The following is an 18,823-nucleotide window of genomic DNA, read 5'->3' as shown; positions in this document are numbered from 1 at the left end:
TCAGGACTAGCCATAGGAGTTGAGGTAGTTGGAGGAGAAGAGGCTTTTCCAAGGATTACACACAAGTCCCAACTCATAAAGGAAAGAATTGGTCACTTTGATTGCATTTAAATATCCATACCAACTTCTATAATAATCCCCAATATACCACAATACAAAGAAAAGACAAACAAGAGAAAACATTCACCATATATATAGAAGAATGAATATCCTTAACACACAGAGAACGCTGAAACCTCCAAGTTTCACCACAGAGGCACAGAAGATTCACCAAAGGAGAAATATGGATATATACTCCCATATATACACTATGAACTATGATTCTAGGGGATTCTACTCAGTCATTAAAAATGTTCTGCAAAGTTATGAATGAAACAAAACAAATGTGTCTCCTTCTCAGGGCTTCCATGCATGCCCCGTGGACCCCAAATCCATCTCGAGTGGGAAGGTAGGAATGAGCTTCCGGACCAGCTGGCGGCTTAGGGCCTCTAGGCCAGGCCAGCGGGGGGCCTGGTCCTGAGTGTGTGGCATTCCATAAAGCAGCTGAGAGGGGGAAGAGCCCGCTGTGGGCAGAGAACACCAGGGACCAAAGACACCAAAGTCAAGTATGATAAAAGTAGAAACCACAGAGGGGGCGCCAGTAGCTACTTGGTCGGAGTCTAACTGCAAAGAGGCTGTTCCCAAGTTAGCAAGTGCCTGGTGGCTTGGGTCTTAGGTTGTTCTACCATCCCTGTTGGTACTTGGCACAGTCGACAGCAGAGGTTCAGGCTTGCCAGTTAGCAGAGGGTAAGGGAGGCCTCATAGTGAACGGTTTGCACTTTTTTCTCAAAGATTAATTTATTTAATTTTTGGAACTGTTTGCATTTCACTGCTCTGAGATTGTAATCCCCTCCTGGCAGGGTCCTAGCTATTTATTAAGCACCTATAATGTGTCAGGAGCTGTGCTGAGTGCTGGGGATACAGCAGTGATCACCACAGACAAGGGTCGGGCCAGGGCTGGAGGGGCGTAGGCCAGTGGAGCTTTGGCAGTCCCAAGGGCAGTGGCCTGGGAGTCTCCTAGAAGATCTGGGAGGGGGATGGTGAGCCATCTCAGTGGGGTCTCTGAGCCTTTATGAAAACGGCAAAAACTCCTTTCCAGGCTCTGGGGAGGTCGGGGGAGGTACTATACGCAGTTCAAGCTACATTTTTCTCTGGGTTGTGGCTAACCCAGGCAGAAAGAACCAGATAGGGTAGCAAGCATGCCAAATTTCTGCTCCCACATGGCCTAAGAGTATAGCGTGTCTGGAACCTACAAGCACCCCAGAGACCACTTTGGTCTCCTTTTAGCAGCTGGGAAAACTGGGACCCAGAGAAGGGGAGCTTTTGTCATGACATAGAAACAAATAAAACAAGGGACTTTGAAGGAGAGATGAGCTCATGCAGGTGCATGACCCATGCCCCTAGGCCTCACCTTTTTCTTTTTCCGTCCCATCCTCTCGGGGGCAGGAGTGTTTGGCCTTGTTTAACAATCTTGGGGACCAGTACCTGATATTGGTGGGTGCTTAGGCATCAGGTCTGCCCAGAGAGTTGGCCTGAGCACGTTGGAGCCTTTGGGGCTTGGCAAACAGTGTGGAGCGTCAGTGTTGTGTCTGGGGTGCCACACACCAGCGCTGGGACCTTGACAGGGGAAATGGGTGGGGAGGGGGATGGGCAGGTAGAGGCAGCCTGGAGTTTTCTCAGTAGCAAGACATTCTTCGAGTGGACTTGTCCTCAGGGCTCGGAGACATGACCAGCTGCATAGGGGTCAACAGCTTGAACAACTGGCCCTTGGTACCCCCAAGAAGGTAAAGACAGGGGTGAGTCTCTGTCCAGACCTGGAAAAGCCCAGCAGGGTCACCTGGGGAACACTGTGTGACATCATAGGGGAGGGCCGAAGTCACACAGGTAGAGTCCAGGAGTCATAGGGTGAAGGCTCAGAAGCCCTTCTCCCTGTCTCTGGAGCTGGGTCCTGCCTGCTCTCTGGCATACTCAGTCCTCGCCGTCCCTGCTCTAGGTACCCCGAACAGCTCATCAACCAAGATTCCCCAGCGGCTCTGTAAGCCCAGCCCCGCTGCGGCGACCTAGACACGACTCCCAGGAAGTTACAATTTGGTTAATAACTACTGTTTCCCTTGAAGAATCTGCAGCCATCCTGCCTCTCCGGGTGCCTGCAGTCTCGCATTTGTTTATTAATAATAAACGCTAAGTTCGAGACAATGGTTTCCCCTTGGAGACTGGGTGGAAAGAGGGCAGAGAGAATGGGGAATAAGTAGATAGGCTATTATAATGTCTCTCGGTTAACGGGTGTTCATTATATTATCAAAAATAAATTACAAATGACTAAAGAGGACCACCAATTGTTCTGGGGTATGGACCCAATATTATGACTAATCCAATTCTGGGCTCCATAAGAAATCATTACAAAGGTAACAGTTCTTTTTAATGAGCATTTACTATGTGCCAGACATGGTTCTAAGTGCTTTTCTGTGTAGTCAGAGGGCAGAATAAGGAATGATTGGCCCTTGGCCTGGGGTGAGGTCTGCTCCAAAGGGAGGCTAGGTATGAACTGGGCCTGGAAGGGTGGTCAGGAAGCCTGGGCTAGCAAATATGAGATTTGGGGTACTGGGTGGGCTTGAGAGGTGTCAAACTCCTGTGGCCTGCCTCATTCTTCTGCCAGCTGTTTTGGACCCCATATTGAAGGTTCTTCCCATTTTCCTGGGTGTGGGGACCAAGCACTGGCCTACCATGGCAGCAAGAGGCAGGAGCTTATGGCTTTGCGGAGGCCTGCTCCTTCCCCATCCACCTCTAGTCTAGAGAAAGGCAGGGAGGATGTGGCTCTCCCCAATTTAGAGACGGAAAAACTGAGGCTTCACCTATGATTGGAATTGTAAAGTTTAGCCAAGGTCATCCAGATGGTTGGGGATGAAAGCGGGGAGTCCTGCTCCCAGTTTTCTCCCTCCCAGGCCTGCCAAAGGTGGTGCCCTGTCTCCTGGTCTGGTAATGTCACCAATAGTCAGGCGCACCACGTACGGGGAATGTCTTGGTGATGGTTCCCCAGCCACCCTGGGGTGTCTCCTCCTTCCTGTTAGTTCCCAAGGCTGCAGCAGCAGATTGGGGAGGGGACCAGTGCTGCCCCAGGGCCTATGTGAACCATTCATGCTCCAGTTCAGAGGCCAGTGGGGAAATTCCGGAGCCAAGTTTAAGGAGGTGCTGTGACTCTCAGAGATTCAAGAGGGCTCCTCAAATTCTGCCCCTTCCCTGCCTCACCGTGGCCCCTGAGGCTGCCCTGCCTGGACTTGGCTCTGGGTTCCCCTCCAGCTGCCGTAGCAGGCATCTGAGCTTTATGCCCCTGGAGCCCCAGCCTATTGGCCTTCCTGCCTAGGAAGGAAATAATGCAACTGGATACTGGTTCCAGGAGGTCTGGCTCCAGAGTTCTATGAGCCCCATGCACCCAGCAGCCACCAGAAGGGCTTCTTACCACCTCACTCAAGGGCTGCCCAGTTCCCTGGGCCAGGGACCCCTGGGACACTCACTCCTATGCCACAGGAACCTTCCCCCCAGAACTGCTTCCTCCTGGCCAGTGAGACAGCCATCAGCCCGGGACTGTGTGCAGCTTTGCTACTTGACCACACTGTGACCCCCCCAACCTCTCTCCCTGCCTGCCAACTCCTCCTCTTGCCTCATCGCCCTTCCCTGGTAAGGGGAGCCCTGCCTCCCCGAGCCAAGGGCAATGAGCCTGCTCCCCCAATGCCTAGGGGCCAGTCCTGCTCCCCTCAATGGCTCTGCACACCCCTGACACCCCCATCCTGCTACTCTTCCTCTCCTCCACTCCTCCCCACCCCGCACCACTCTCTCTGTATTTTGTTCGGGCCGATGTATTGGGCTTCGGGCAACAGCAAAGGATGATGGGAAACGGAGCATGATTCTGTAGCAAACAGCAGCTTATAGCTGTGTGACCTTGGTTCAACATACTAACCCTCTCTGAGCTCTGGCATCCCTCCTTATACAGTGGGGAAATTGGCGCTGCTATGAGGACTGAAAGAGGCAATGAGGGTACTGCACTGGCACTGAGTCTCAGCAGGGTGCTCCAAAGATGCTCCTCCTTTTCCTTGCTGAGCAAACTGGGACCTGGCAGATTCTCCCCAGCACACCCGGGCCAGAGAAGCAAACACTGTCTGTGTGCACACCTCTGCCAGTGCTCTAGCCTTTCCATCCCACCTCCCCCGCTCCTCCAGTATTCCTGGCCCAGTCTTCCCACTTCTGCAGACTCACTCTGTGCCCCGCTTCCAGGCCTGTTCCCACAGCCATGCCTTTCTCCAGGCAGCCCCCACACCAGAAACAGCTCCTGCTCTCCTCCCTCATTTCAATTTGTCCTTAGGGTCTGGCTCAAGACACTTCCTCCAGGGGCACCTGGGTGGCTCAGTGGGTTAAGGCCTCTCCCTTCGGCTCAGGTCATGATCCCAGGGTCCTGGGATCCGCTGGGGCTCTCTGCTCAGTGGGGCGCCTGCTTCCTCTTCTCTCTGCCTGCTTCTCTGCCTATTTGTGATCTCCATCTGTCAGATAAAATCTTGAAAAAAAAAAAGAAAAAAAAAAAGACACTTCTTCCAGGAAGCCTTCCTGACTCCTTTCATCCCCTGCTCTGAACGGTCCTCTTTGCAGAGTTTGCCCTTCACAGGTCATAAGCCTGAGGCAGCGAGGCAGCTCTCTTCCAGAGTCTATTCCCCAAGCGCCTGTCCCCCCAGCCAGAGTGGTATATACAACAGGGGCTCGCTGGTCGGCTAAAGGAGGGCTGACTTCAGGACGGCCCCTCCTTTTCTTACAGTGAACACACGGGCTGCCTCGCCTTGCCCTGTGCTCAGCTCTGCCTTGCAGAGGGCGTCTGGGCAAGTTCCTGGGCCTATCAGGGCTGCAACTCCCCTCCTGCCAAGCAGAGGCTAACCCACCTTGCTGGGGCAGGTGTCGGGCACACGGCAGGTGGTGCTGAACCTGGCCTCCTCCACAAGCACTCCAGAGTGTGCTGACCTGAGCCTCTGTGGCCCCAGCTTCACAACAGGGGACTTGGGGTGCTTGTCAGGGGTGTACTGTCCTCCTTCCCAGCTCAGCAGGCATGTTTACTGACTGCCTTGTTGAAAAAAGCCTCCCAGCGTTGGTAACCAGAGTTCTCGTGGGGGCCACCCGGGGCCCCTCCTCCCATCATGAATCACTTTGCTAAAGATGCAACGTGGCTTTGGGGCATTTTTCTTTGGAAAAAAATCAATAACTCATTAACAAAGAACTAAATAAAGGGGTAAGCAATGAAGGCCACCAGCCCGTTCCCTTCCTTCAGAGAGTGTAGAAGCCAGATCTGCCAAGATGGGGTGGGGGGTCCACTCAGGGTTCACTCAGGCTTGGGAAGCAGGAGGTTCACCCCTCAGCCCGGCTCTTCCAACCCAAAAATCTGACCGAGTCCCACCTCTGCCTCCGTAAACACTTCAGGAGGGCCCCACTGCTCCCAGGAGAGATTCAGATTCTCCCACAAGACCCCTGAAGGCCTCGAGGTCTGCTCATCCAGGCCTCTCAGTCTTGTGGCAGCCGATCCCTGCCTCACACCCATGCTCCAACCATATCGTATGCCTATGATCCCCTGAATGGGCTCTGAGCTCTCCAGCTTCCTGGTCCTCACATATGCGGTTCCATCTGCCTGGATTGTCCTCCTCCCTCTGCCAGCCTGAATAATTCATGAAGCTTCTTCAAGACACAAATGGAACATCCAGCGAATCTTCCCTGAAACCTGCCTCTGCTGCCCCCATCCCCACCCAGGGGCATTGGATCCATAGCCCGTAGGCCTCTCTGTGCCCAGGCTCATACCTGCTATTCTTTTCTGGGAGAGGGTCTGACTCCTCTGAGGACAGGGATTATGCCTAGTGGTCCCTCCCGGGCCCAGGCTGTTTCCTGACGTGAAGCTGGTGCCAGGTGTGTGCTCACTGGATGAATGAGGGATGACATTAACATAAGATGCCTTCCTCCTCCCTGTGGTCCTCAGAAGCCCCTACTTCAGCCTAGGATAATGGTGCCTGCCCCCTAGATAACCCTCCTTCCTCCAGGGTCCAAGCTCTCTGTGGTCTTCTCCCCTTACTAGGGCACAAATGGTTGGTGTGTGAGCCTCATATTCAAAGCTGATAATTAGCAAGCACTTGTTACGAGGCCGGCCCTCCTCCACACATTTGGCATACATTTGCTCAGTTGTCACAACTACTCATGAGGTAGGTACTACTCTAGTTCCCATTTCACAGATGAGAACACAGAGGCAGGGCATTGAGCAGAAAGGCTGAACTTCAGAGCCAGGCCATCTGTCTGCAATGTGTGTTTGTAACCACAGCCCTGGCCCTTACGGATGTGCTTGTAGGGAGTCTGGGGGGCCTGCCCTGCTGCTGGGATGAGCCAGCCGGCCTGAGGAGCTCCGGTTACAGGAAACTGCTTATGCAGACCTAGTGGGCCTGGGATCCCTGATTCCCCCTCTTCTCTGATTCCCTGCTCTGTGCCCGGTCCCTCGCCCACACCCCCACACCGCCCACCGTCTCTACCAGAGAGCACAGCCTCTGGCCCTAATCTCATTTGAGGCCATGAAATCGCATTTGCAGCGTATTAATGCGGCACAGGCGGGCCCAGCCCTGCCTGTCTCCTGGAGGACAGGAGCCTGCAAAGCAATCTCTCGGGGAGGCGGCGCCCGGAACACCCGCCGACAAAAAGCAATTATGTTTTAAGAGGAAGATTAAAATAATATCTCCCCACCCCCCACCCCCATGCCCACCAGAGGGCCTCTGCTCCGCTCTGCGAGGCCCCCACCGCCTCCTAGCAGTGATTCAAGGGCAGGCTTCCTGCTGGGGGAGGGGTGGGAGCAGACTCAGCCCTCTCTCTCCTGGGTGTGCCCCATGGCTGGCCCCTCAACAGGCCCTGTTCCCACCCTCTATCTCCCCCAAGATCCCAAAGGAAAGCATGGCTCTCTCAAGCCTCTGGGACTTCGCCTAAGCTGTTCCTTCCCCCTTGGAATGCAGCCCTCCCGCCCTTATCTGGCAAGCCGCCACTCACCAGGCTCAAGGATCATAGCTAATGTTCTGTGGGCATTTAGTATACTCTTTCAATTTACTGCATATTCAAGTCAACAATCCCGTCAGGGGAGTCCTACCATCTCCCAAATGACAGAGGAAGAAAGGAGGCGCAGAGGGGTTAAGTCCTGGTGCTGGAATGCGGCAGAGCAGGGGGTTAAGGACAAGTCTTCAGTCTTTCCCCCAGGGTGGGCCCAGTGGCTTCCCCTCGAACATCTAATGACCATAGTAGCCTCACTATGCTCTCCTGTCTCCCCGAGAGCTCCGAGAGGCCAGGCCTGGCACAGAATCAGAGCTTCACACACAGTTCTTGTGTAGAGGAAGCATGTACCTCCCCGCAGTGGCAAAAGGCCTGCGAGTGTGAGTCCTGCACACCCCTGCCTCCGAGGTTGGATCCACTTTCCCCTCTGTCTCCATTCTGGAAGTCTTTGGAATCTCCTCTCCTCCAGGAAAGTCTCCCAAATTACAGTCAGGCTAGCAGACGATTTAAGCCTCACAATCACGCTGCAAAGTCAGCATTGTTACCCCCATTTCACAGAGGAGAAAGCAAAGGGTCAGAAAAGTGACTTGATCAGGAACACCCAGTATGGGGCAGAGACTGGGCTCTGAGTCCCAAGTCCCATGTTTATCTCCTGCACCTTCTCGGTTGTCTGTAACTTTCTTTCACCCCTGGGGTTGGGAAAGGGCCGGATTCTGTCCTGGGACTGTTTATGCAACACTTTTTTTCTTAGTGTCGTCTATCAATTCCAGTGGGTCCGGAAGGGTTGCTTGGGGATTCTGAGCCACTGAGAGCCCCAACTCCATCCCCAGTCCTGCTCCCAAACCACCCAGCACCATGAGCACAATGACTGGTTGGGGTCAATTTAAGACTCAGGAATCCGTCTTGGCTGGACTTGGTGCCATATGGGGGCCACCAGAAAACACCTGTTCCCCCAAACTGCTTCCCCTCGATCCTGACATGTCATCTAGAAAGCCCATTGAAGTAGGAGTCTCCCTGGCAAAGAATGCACGGCAAGTCATTCCTGCCACTGTGCTGATTACTGAGCCTGAGAAACCCAAATATGGGGGTGGGGGGCTGAATTCTAGCCTGGCTTTGCTACTGAAGCAATGGGAAGCCTTAGGTAGGCCATTCATCTCCTTTAAGGGCTCAGTTTCCTGCTCCAGAAAATGGACATTATGAAAGCTACCCGTCCCCTCCCAAGACCATTATGATACTTCAGAGGACGTCACGAGTCCCCCCTTCACCAGCCTGGCTCAGAGCAGCCCAGGCAAGTAGGTGACGGCAGAGGGCTTGGGGTCCCTCTGCCGGCACACCTGCCCTCCGTTCCCTTGGTATCCCTGCAACTCCCCATCCTACAAACATGCCCTCCCCATTTCTTCCGTTCTCTCTGCTTGCTGTTCCCTCACAGCCCTCCACGTTCCTGCTGCCACACCTTTGCTCACCTTTTCCTCTCCACTTGAAAACCACTCTGCCCAATCTCTCTCGGAATCCCACCCATTCTTTGAGGCAGGGATCAGAGTCCCCCTGACATTTGTGAAGTGGGTTTTCATGAACCAGACAATTTCCAACCTCTTCCTCAACTGACTTCACCAACTCACCGTCAGTAGGCACTGCTCTGCCCATTGTATAGGTGAGGAACTTGAGGCCCAGTGAGGTCAAGTGATTCACTCCAAGTTACAACTAAGAAACTAAGAAACTGCAACTAAAAAATAGGGTCCTAGACCAAGGTCTTCTGAGTCCTGGCCAGAAGTGGTTTTCCTATGGCAGACCGAGTCCTTGGACCACGCATTCATGCCACCATTTCCTTGCCAGGTCCCAGCAGCCCTCACGGTCATCTTGAAGAGCCACTGTCCTTCTCCTATTGCCTCTCCTTACCCAGCCTGGTGGCCCCCCAAGGCCTGAGGGGATACAGCTACCTTGTTTGCTGCTGGGGGACTAGATGAACAGGCAGACGGATGGATGGACAGACGGATGGATGGATGAGCACCACGGGCCCAGAGAGGCTGGACTATGGAACTCTAGGGCAGGCTGTCAGATCCAAAAGGCCCCACTCATTCTCCATCTGTCTGTGGAAGGGGCTGGTCCCTGCTGGCCTCAGCTGCTCCTGAGCCCAGGACCCCTGCAGAATGAGGACCAGGACTGACAGGCCAACCCCTGACCTGGCCCAGGCCAGGCTGGCTGGGTCCTGTCAGTGTTCTTCCCCACAGCCCTCCCCCATCCACTGTTTTATTTTTATTTTTATTTTTTTTTAAGATTTTATTTTATTTATTTGAGAGAGAGAGACAGTGAGAGAGAATGAGCGAGGAGAAGGTCAGAGAGCGAAGCAGACTCCCCATGGAGCTGGGAGCCTGATGTGGGACTCGATCCCGGGACTCCAGGATCACGCCCTGAGCCGAAGGCAGTCGTCCAACCAACTGCGCCACTCAGGCGTCCCCATCCACTGTTTTATTAAAGACCAGTCCTGTAAGATTGGTTTCACACACAGTTCTAATTTCACCTCATACATCACATATGCCATGTCCCCAAGACTCTTTCTTCTCTGGTAGAGGCTGCACTTGGGGGGCTCTGTACAGAGATGAAGCCAGGAAAGTCCAAGGAGGTACAGCTCTGGGTGTGAAAGTGCGTGAACGTCGCCGAGTTGCTGTGGCTCTCTCTTTGTGATGGGGAGGGTCTCTGTGCGTCCAGAATGTGAGGGGGGGGGTGTGTCTGTGTACATTCACATATCCGTGAGGGTGTCTGTGTTCGGGAGTGTCTGCTGGGGACACATCCACCTTCCAGGGGTATGAGTGAAGGAGAAAAGCATAAGATGACCATCAAAGGCCAGATAACTAGACCCTCCTGCCCCTCCTCCCTTCTTACTTCACTGGGAAGGTAATTTCTGGAAATGAGAAGCCCACCACCGTTCCCTCCCCTGGGCTAGCTGGAAGGACAGATCAGAGGCAGGCACCCCCTTCCGCTTCATCTCCCCCTCACCAGACACATCTCTCTCTCTCTTTCTCTCTCTCTCTCTCTCTCTCACACACACACACACACACACACACACACACAGAGCCTCCAAGAGGTGTGAGTCAGCAGTAGCCCCTGGCTGGTGTGGGGGAAGACAGAGATGGGGGAGGGCAGCCTGTTAATGGAAGGCTATCATGGGGGCTGGGCTGGCCTTCTCTGCTCCGAAACTTGGTGTCCAGGTCCCAGGGTGGAAGGCTCACAAGTTCCCATCACTCCTCCCCTGGGAGGCCCAGCCAGGCAAGAAGGAGCAGCCCTATTTTCGAGATGCAGAACCTGAGGCTTGACCCAGCGGTTTTGCCCGATCTAGACATCACTTCTTTTACACTTCCTGCAAGGCAGGGCCAATGGTAAGCTAGCTCATTTCTCTTCCCAGTAACAGAGGACATGGGGAGCGCTCTCCTCCATTTTACAGATGTGGAAACGGAGGCCAAGGGAAGTTATGTAATCCACACAAGGCCACACAGTTGCCAAACAGATGGTGGAAACTGATCCGAACCCAGGTCCGTCTGACCCCAGCCCACCTGCCTCTCAGCTGGTTCAGCTACCTGAACCCCAGACTTCTTCCACCCCCACCCTGCTGAGCTCCAGAACCCGGGTAGGACTCCATAGGCATACAGAGGGGACTTGGAAATCAGACTGGGTGGGCCCGAGGGACAGGCTTGGCAAGGACATAAATATGGGACCCCTGCATTTTCAGGTCTTATCCCCTGTGTCCAGGGAGCTCTGAGCTCTCCTTCAAAGGTCCCTGCGGACACAGACACAGTCTTTCAGTGCCATGGAAGAAGGAGAGGGGCCATCAGGCGGCCTGGAGGGTGATTGTGGTACATTTAGCTGATGGCCTTTCTCTTCCTGAGGGGGCTGGTCCTGTCCTTGCCCCTGGGCCAGCTCCAGCCAACCCTGCCTCTCCTGCCAGCCTCAGCCCTCCATCACTGGCGGGTGAGGGTTTGCACCCCTCCCCGTGTGGGTGACAGCGCTCTCTGGGAACGCCTTGACAGAGCCTTTGTTCCCCTGAAATAAAAGAAAATCGAGCTACAAAGGGAAACCTCAGGTAGCTTTTAACGGGGGCTCAGCTGCCTGAGGCACAGTGTGTTTAAGCTGGAGGCAGTTGTCACAGGAGCAGAAGGGGGAGCTGCCTGCAATCCTCCTCCCCCGCCCCCCGCCCCCCATCAAGTTTACTCAAGGAAAAGGCTCTTCCAAATAGCCACAGAGGAGGAAATCAATGAAAATTGATAGAGAAACATAAAGCAGCTGTCCGCCTGGGTGTGTGTGTGTGTTTGTGTACATGCATGTGTGCAGCAAGACATGCTGCCTGGACCCAGGCTGACCTGCCCGGGGCCAGGAAGGCCGGGGCTGGAAGTCGCTCCAGCGCTCCAGCCAAGAGCCGCTAGAGGGGTGCTGGTGGCTGGGGGAGGGGCAGCAGCCAAGTCTCACTCAAGTTAAGAGAGAGATTAATATATTCAATCCGCTCGGGGTAATTGAGGGAACAATCGGAGTGTTTTTCTAAAGCCTATAAAACTGCCTCATTTGCAAGGAGGAGCTGACCTGCTCCAATCCCCTGTATTTGATGGAGCTCCGGAAGGGAGGGAGGGAGGAGGGGCGACAGGGGGATCCCCGCACGGAGGGACTAGGGACAATAGCCTGGGAGGGGTCCAGCAGGTCTAGCCTGTTCTCACCTTTCCCACCTCCCACCTCTTAGTAGCAACCGGAGCACTGCTTTCTGGAAGCTCTGTTTCCTCACCTGTGAAATGGGCCCTGGGCATCCTCCTCCAACAGAGAAGTGGGAGGGAGTAGCAGAAGGGGAGTTTTCTCGAGGTGTGGGAAGCCAACTAGGGGAGGCACCAAAGGTCTGACACTGAGGTGAAGAGGCTTGAGCAAAGGGAGGGACACTGGGAGCAAAGAGGTGCCCACGTCCCCCCACCAGGCCAGATCCCCACCCCGGCCGTGAGATGAACGGGGCAGTAAAGTTAATTAAATCCACATTGTGAGCCTTTCTCGGCTTGAACCATTCCAGTCTCCAGGGCAATAGAAACTGCGTCTGCAATGGTGAGCCATAAAAGGCACGATGAATTTAAAAGAGTAAAGAGGCGAGGAGAGTGAAGACTTGGAGTGCACTGGCCGGAGGCAGAAAGCCGGGGCTGAGGACGGGAAGGGTGCCGGCCAGGAGTGCTGCCCCAGTGGGGATCCTGGGGATCGGAGAGGGTGTGGGAGGGGAGAACGGAAAGGAGAGGTGGAGAGAGACTGGGAGGGAGGGAACAAAGGGAGAGAGCCAGAGCCAGAGGTGTAGGGACAGAGGGCAGAGGGGACCCGGCAGGGCCAGCCATGCAAGCTCCGTTCCCCTCTACTTCTCCTTAATGAAAGCCCCAGCCTGCTGATGCCAAAGCCACAGTCAGAAGCCACAGGCTTGGAGCCAGGTGCTCAGCATTTGGTGATTGCTTTATTAGCTTTTTCTTCTCTTTTTTCCCCCTCCGGGGCAAAAAGGGAAAAAAAAAAAAAGGTGTTTTAAATGGAAAGAATACGAAAAAAGACCCTTGACAGCGTCATTTAAAAGGCTCCTGGGGAACAGAATCGTTTCCATGAAACAAAACTGTGATTGTTTGGAAGAGGTAAATGCAGGGCAGGAGTGGGGGGAGGGAGTCCCCCACACCTTCCCCTCCCCAGCTCCCGCTCCAGTGGGAGGATGCTCGCTGGCTTGCAGAGTTAAGGAGCCCCCAGGACTGCTCCCAGAGCTATAAGCAAGGCATTTTTAAGTTCATGTTTCCAGAAATTTCATCACTCAGAATTTCCAGCCCAAGATTTCTCTCTGGAACAGCTCTGCCTGTGGGAATTTGTCCTTAAACCTTCAGGATCTCTTAGAGAGGTCCAGTGAGCGATGCGGTCCCTGAGGGCTCTGCGGCTTCAGGCCCAAGGCTGTGGTGGTCTCCCCTGCCCTCCAACCCCCCAGGAGGCCTTGTGCCCCCATTAAAAAAACTGAGCCAGAGTCATGACCTGACACTGTGGCCTGCCCCTTGCTCCCTCCCTCACCTTCCAGGACCCTCTCTGCCCAGCACCAGACAGGCCACCCTCATTCTGGTCAGATAAACTCCCTTTTACTCTGGGGGAAGAAGGGCCTTAGGGGTACTAGGGTGGCACAGCCATGTGGTTTTAAACCTGGCAAGAGGATAAGGAGGGAGTGTCAGAGGACAGGATGAGTCTGGTGGAACTCTGCCCACAAAGAGAGTCACTAAGGACCCCGAGATCCATGCATGAGGAGACTCCCCCACTGTAGCCCCTGCCTGTGCGCCCCAGTCTCCCATCCCTGGGTCAGGGGCCTGGGGAGTGATCTCTAACGTGGAGTTGGGCTGTACCCGCTGGAAATATTTGCAGGGGCTATGCCCTTGCCCCACAGCACACAGGGGGAAAGCTGAGGACTAGAGAAGGGAAGGTGTTCACTGTCCACATAATGTGAGTGTGGGGGGAATGATTGTCCCGGCAGAGTCTCGGGATTGTGGAAATGCTGTGGCCAGCTTTAGTGTGTCATTTTTGGCTCTGAACCCTGTGGGCCATGGCTGAGGAGCATGGTGGTTCAGAGTCAAAGTCAGTCACTAACCCTCCCTTGGAGCCCCGCCTTTTGCTACCGGCTCCCTCTTGATCATTTCATTCCTAATTCCCTGCCTTCTGCCCCTTACTTCACATTCGTCCCATGACCATGATCAGTTCTGGTTTAAAAACTGACATACAAGTTGGAGAACAACTTGTGTTTACAATAACGTTGTAAATTGAATAGATTCAATGGTTGAAATGCCTGATGCAGACAAGACTGAAGATATTCTGGAAGGAACAAAATCAATGCAGAGAAGGCTTCCTGGAGGAAGTGACCTTGAGCCCAGAAATCCATTCCTGGCCCTGAACTGAATGCAATGAATGCAGTCTCCTCTCTCCATCCTTCCGGCTCACTGCCTCTTCTCATCACTCACCCTACCCCCACCTTCAACTGTCTTTCTCGCCTCTTCAGTTGAGAGCCCAGGAGAGCTGGGTGAAGACCTTCCCTTCTGGGCTCCATTTTCCCCATCTGCAAAGAAGGGAGGGAGAGGGGTTTCAAGGATCCCCGTGGTTCTAGGCCACAACCACTTCCCCAGGGAGCGGGTCACAGGAAGGCAGGACCGCCTGTGGCTCCAACCCCAGTCTTGCTGCTATCCTTCTGTGTCTTTGAGCCTCCAAGTCCCGGCTCCAGAAATGTGCCTGCTTTCCTCCTTCAGCTGAGCTGAAAGAAGGCAGCCCCTTTCCTCTGAAGGACCCCGCGGCATTGTCTGTCCCCCACCAATTTCCTGGCCCTGTCCTCAGGGTTGTGATTGCTGACCCCCCAGGAGGGAAGCTATTTTCCTCTCCCTTGAAAGCCATTTTCTTGTCTTGTGGAAGCAGACATCTGACACTTTAAGAGGGAGAATGGCAGGGAGATGATGGCATTAAATAACAGAAATTAGAGCTGCTGAGGATGGCTCTGCCACCCCAAGACCCCCCTTCTCTGCAGCCGCTGCACCACCCCCAGCAAACGGGCTGTGGGGTGGGGGTGGGGGCTGGCTCAGGCTGGTCAAAGAGAGCAGGGGACCACTTCTCCCTGAGCTCTGTGCCTCTGGTGTGTGTATCTAGCCCCATGATAAACTAGGACAGAGGGGCCAGGGGCCCGAAGTCAGGGAGCTTGGAGTCTGAGAGAGGAGAATGTCACGTAAGGACCCAGGGATGCTCCAGCTCCCTCACAAGCAGTGTTCTCAGCCCCCAGCCTACAGTAGGTGTCAGAAGTACTTGTTCATTTTTTTTTTTTTACCAGTATTTATTAATGGACTAACCAATGAATTGAACGAATGAATGAACAGAGGTCAAAGTGGTCCCTGTAACAGGCTGAGACCTGGCAAGAGAAACTGGCCCCTGGGTTCCTTCCAGTTCTCCAGGCACGTGCTGCCGGATCTCTGTCCAAACCACAGCTCATGGTGTCTCTTTCTCCCGAACTTTCTCCCCCCTCGCCTCCTGAATCGAATATCCAACTTGCTCTTTTGCCATCTTACCCTGATCACCTCCTCTTTCCCCAGCCCATCAGCCCTCCCTGAACTCGATCAGCCCACTACCCTGGGCTCCATGGCAGCCCCAGACCACAACACTGCCCACCACCCGAGAGAGGTGCTGCAGGAAAAGCCAGGCGCCTTGGGCTCCAACCTCAGCTCCAACTCCTGCTGCCAGCCAGACCCTTTCCCTCTTCTCGGCCAGCTTATTCTGGTCCCTCCTCCTGGAATACCCTCCCCAGAGCCCGGAACTAGTAGAGGGTCTGACAGAGTCAACACTTAAATGTCTGATGGGTGAATGAATGAATGAAAGACTCATCTCCCAAATGACAGCTTTTCTGAGGAGTGTAGCCTATGCACTCCCTCACCAGAGCACCCCTTCCAGCACAGGCCTCACAGGACTATACAATGGCCACACTGTGTCCACTGTCTTCCAGCTAGGTGGCACCGTGAGCTCTGGGACTGACCTAGCTTTGGATCCCATGCACCCGTGTACAGTCCCCCAGGAAATGTCGATGGTATTAATTGGAATCAAGCATCGTGGGGCATGATCCTCAGTTTCACTGCCCATGAAATGGGTTGCTGCTTGCTCTACTAGGTTTCGCCTCTGCTGGCTTAGAGGCTCACCAGACACACTGCCTAGCTGCAGGACAACAACCACATTGGGAAAGCCTCCTTTGGCTTGGACAAGGACAGGACTCTTACTTGGGTCTGAGGCTGCCAAGATCCGGGTTCAGGGCTGAGTCCCTCCTGGCCATGGTGGGAGCTGGAGGGGTTTAAAGGTGGACGCACACAGACTTCTGTCTTGTGGTCACTTCGGGCCTCCTTCAAAACATAGTAACAACACATGAGACTGAGCTTGGGTACTAAAGGCTCTCAGGGGACACTCATCCACTGGGCAAAAGGAACCCCTCACAGTGGTGTCCCTTCTCTGTGTGGGCTTTGCCCCATTTTTCTGTCATCCCCTTCAAACTAAGACTTCCTGCCTCCACCCTCACTCAAAGGCTGATGCAGTTTCCCCAGAACTGAATGAGGCCATCCTAGGAAGTTCTGCGGCTCTGCTCAGTAGGATTGGGGGACAGTCAGGCTTATCAGAGACTCTGGGTTTTCTAATAGGGGGTTGGGGGAAGGGAGGCCAGAACCTGAGGTGGGTCCCAAGGAACACCCACCTGCAGCCCGGGCAGCTGGGGCTCTGGGAGGGGTGACATGGGTTCTGGCGAGACGGCCCCCCGGGGGCCGTTGGAGGCTGGAGGCTGAGGGCCCCGGTGCTCTCGGAAAGCCACGCTGTAGGCCAGGCCCCCGCAGTGGCGGGCTGTGGTGTCAGCACTGGCACGCAGCAGGGCCAGGCTGCCTTGGTAGCGGTACAGGTCCTCGTGCTCCCGCGCCCACAGGTTCATGCGGGGTTGGTCCGGGCGCGGGAAGACCGGGAAGATGGCCTCGCCCACCTTCTGGGCGGGGCGTCCTGAGACTCCGCCCAGCCGCAGCGCCTCCACCCGCAGATGCGCGTCGTGCTGCCAGTCGTTCTTGCAGAACCCTGGAGAGGGGAGGTGTGGGATCAGCGGCGGGGTCTGGGGACTCCCTGCCTGCCCCGGGTGGGGGTAGGAATGACTGGCAGGGCCCTCGGGGAAACCTGCCCTTTGAGTGGGAGTGGGCTTGGCTAAGCTTTCCCATCATCCTCATCCCAGATGATGCCTTGACTCGTCTTGGGGCCCTACCTCTCACCCCTCTTTCTGCCAATGCGGGGATGGCAGGGGTCTTAGCCGCCGACATGGTCCCGAGTACCGCTACGTGGAGGGAAGAGTTCAACCTGTCCCTGATCTCTGGCCACCTGAAGGCCTGGGACTTGGTTTCCCCGTTCCCTCACATCCTTCCTCCTCCAGGAAGCCCGCCTACATGGCTTCGCAGTCTAGGTGTGGATCTTCTGCTCCTTCCAGACCACTTAACTGCTCTCTGTTTGAGATGCCCACCTCTGTACCTAATCTGGAAACTACTGAAGGCCGGATGCGGGTCTCCACCTTTCTGTCCACCCCCATACCTGCAGTCCAGTGGTGTTCGAGGCTGAGCACTCAGGACCCTGGCTCCAGTGTTACTCAGTGTGACATCCAGCAGGACTGCCCCCAAACCTGCTGGGTACTCAGCTCTTGTAAATATACAAAGCCATTCCTCATCTGTCCTTTTATTTTATTTTTTTAAAAGATTTTATTTGACAGAGGCATAGCAAGATAGAGAACATAAGCAGGAGTGTTCGCTTCAGCAGCACATATACTAAAACTAGAACACAAGCAGAAGGAGTGGGAGAGGAAGAAGCAGGTTTCTCGCTGAGCAGGGAACCCGATGCGGAACTCGATCCCAGGACTCTGGGATCATGACCTGAGCCGAAGGCAGACGCCTAATGACTAAGCCACCCAGGCTCCTCCTCATCTGTCCTTTGATTTCCTCCTCACCCAACCTGTGTGACCAGCATCAGTGTCCCCCTGCCACACTGAAGGAGGCAGGGGCTCATGGAGGGTAGGCATTTGTCCAAGATCACACAGACAGAACTTTGGGATCCAATCTGAAGTTCTGACCCTGACCCTCCCAGGTTTCCTGATCCTCCCTGGGGTCCCTGACTGGTGGGGGCAAGAGTTAATAGGACCCTTCTCTCCCCGAAACCGCCACCGTACTTCGTACCTTTGGGCAAAGTAAAGACAAACTTGTTCCTGGTGAGGGTGAGGCTCTGGCCAGGATCCTGCTGCTCGATGATGTCAGTGACAACAGAGCAGGTAGGGAGGGGATCCCCATCATTTACCTGCAACTGTACCCCAGCCCCAGAGCCAGCCTGAAGGGGGTTCTCAGCTGTCAGCCGCAGGGCATATCTGCCCTCCTCGTTAAACCCCACACTTAAGACTTCAAATTCCAGGTCCAGTATCTTCTCCTCAGCCTTCAGCCTCTGGCTTTGCAGGGATGCAGGGACCCAGGGTTCAGGCCCCCTGAAGGCCATGAACTTGCTGGGGACTGACCCCTAGGCTGAGCACTGCCCCCTTTCTCCCACAGCCCCAGCCTGAGCCCAGTCTGAAAGCCTGTACACTGGGTGCTCAGGGTTATGCCCCAGCCCTTTCTGTTTGTTTGAGGAGAAACCAGGTAACAAGCCAGGAAGCTGGATCGGTTGTGGGGGAACAAAGGCTGACATTGATCCCTCCCTTTTAGCCTTTGTTCATTCAACAAATATTTATTGAGCATCTAATGTGTGCCAGGCACCATCTTGGGCATTTCTAATATAGCAGTGAAACAAATGAAGGTTCCTGCCCTCCTGAAGTTTCTCTTCTATTGGGGGAGGGAGATTGGGACAGATAGAAACAGGCACAAAATAGAGGAAATAAGTAAATTATAATATATATTAGAAGATGATGATTCTGTGAGAGAACTCGTGCAGGGTCAGGGATGAGGAGTACTGGTGTGGGGAGCATAGGGTATGAGGTTCTCAGGACTTTCCATTTCTGGGAGAGCCTTTCTCTATATGCCTATTCATTCCCAAGAATTGGTGAATTGGGGGGAGTCTCAAGGGAAGAGGGACAGTGTTTGTTCTCTGGGAGCATGGCCTTAGCACCTGCTTCTGGAACCAGTCTGACCTTGTAATCAAAACTCACAATATCGGGCACAGCTTCACTTTATAGAGAGCCCAAAGCTTCTTACACTAAAGA

General features: G+C 54.4%; 1 protein-coding gene across 1 annotated transcript in view; it reads right to left on the bottom strand.

Moving 5' to 3' along the window:
- CCDC33 (coiled-coil domain containing 33) overlaps window positions 1-18,123 on the bottom strand; it is a 101,335-nt gene extending 83,212 nt beyond the window's left edge. Inside the window, exons 1-3 of the mRNA XM_044230237.1 lie at window positions 17,814-18,123; window positions 16,313-16,677; window positions 15,849-15,968 (exon numbers count right to left, since the gene is read on the bottom strand). Of these exons, the coding sequence (XP_044086172.1) occupies window positions 15,849-15,968; window positions 16,313-16,677; window positions 17,814-18,123 (795 nt within the window). The remainder of the gene's footprint in view (window positions 1-15,848; window positions 15,969-16,312; window positions 16,678-17,813) is intronic.
- Window positions 18,124-18,823: the final 700 nt, after the last annotated feature.

The sequence above is a fragment of the Neovison vison genome, chromosome 13 (assembly GCF_020171115.1).
Source record: "Neovison vison isolate M4711 chromosome 13, ASM_NN_V1, whole genome shotgun sequence".
Lineage (NCBI taxonomy): Eukaryota > Metazoa > Chordata > Mammalia > Carnivora > Mustelidae > Neogale > Neogale vison.
The sequence above is the reverse complement of the archived record's forward strand: the minus strand, read 5'-3'. Positions and strand labels throughout refer to the sequence as shown.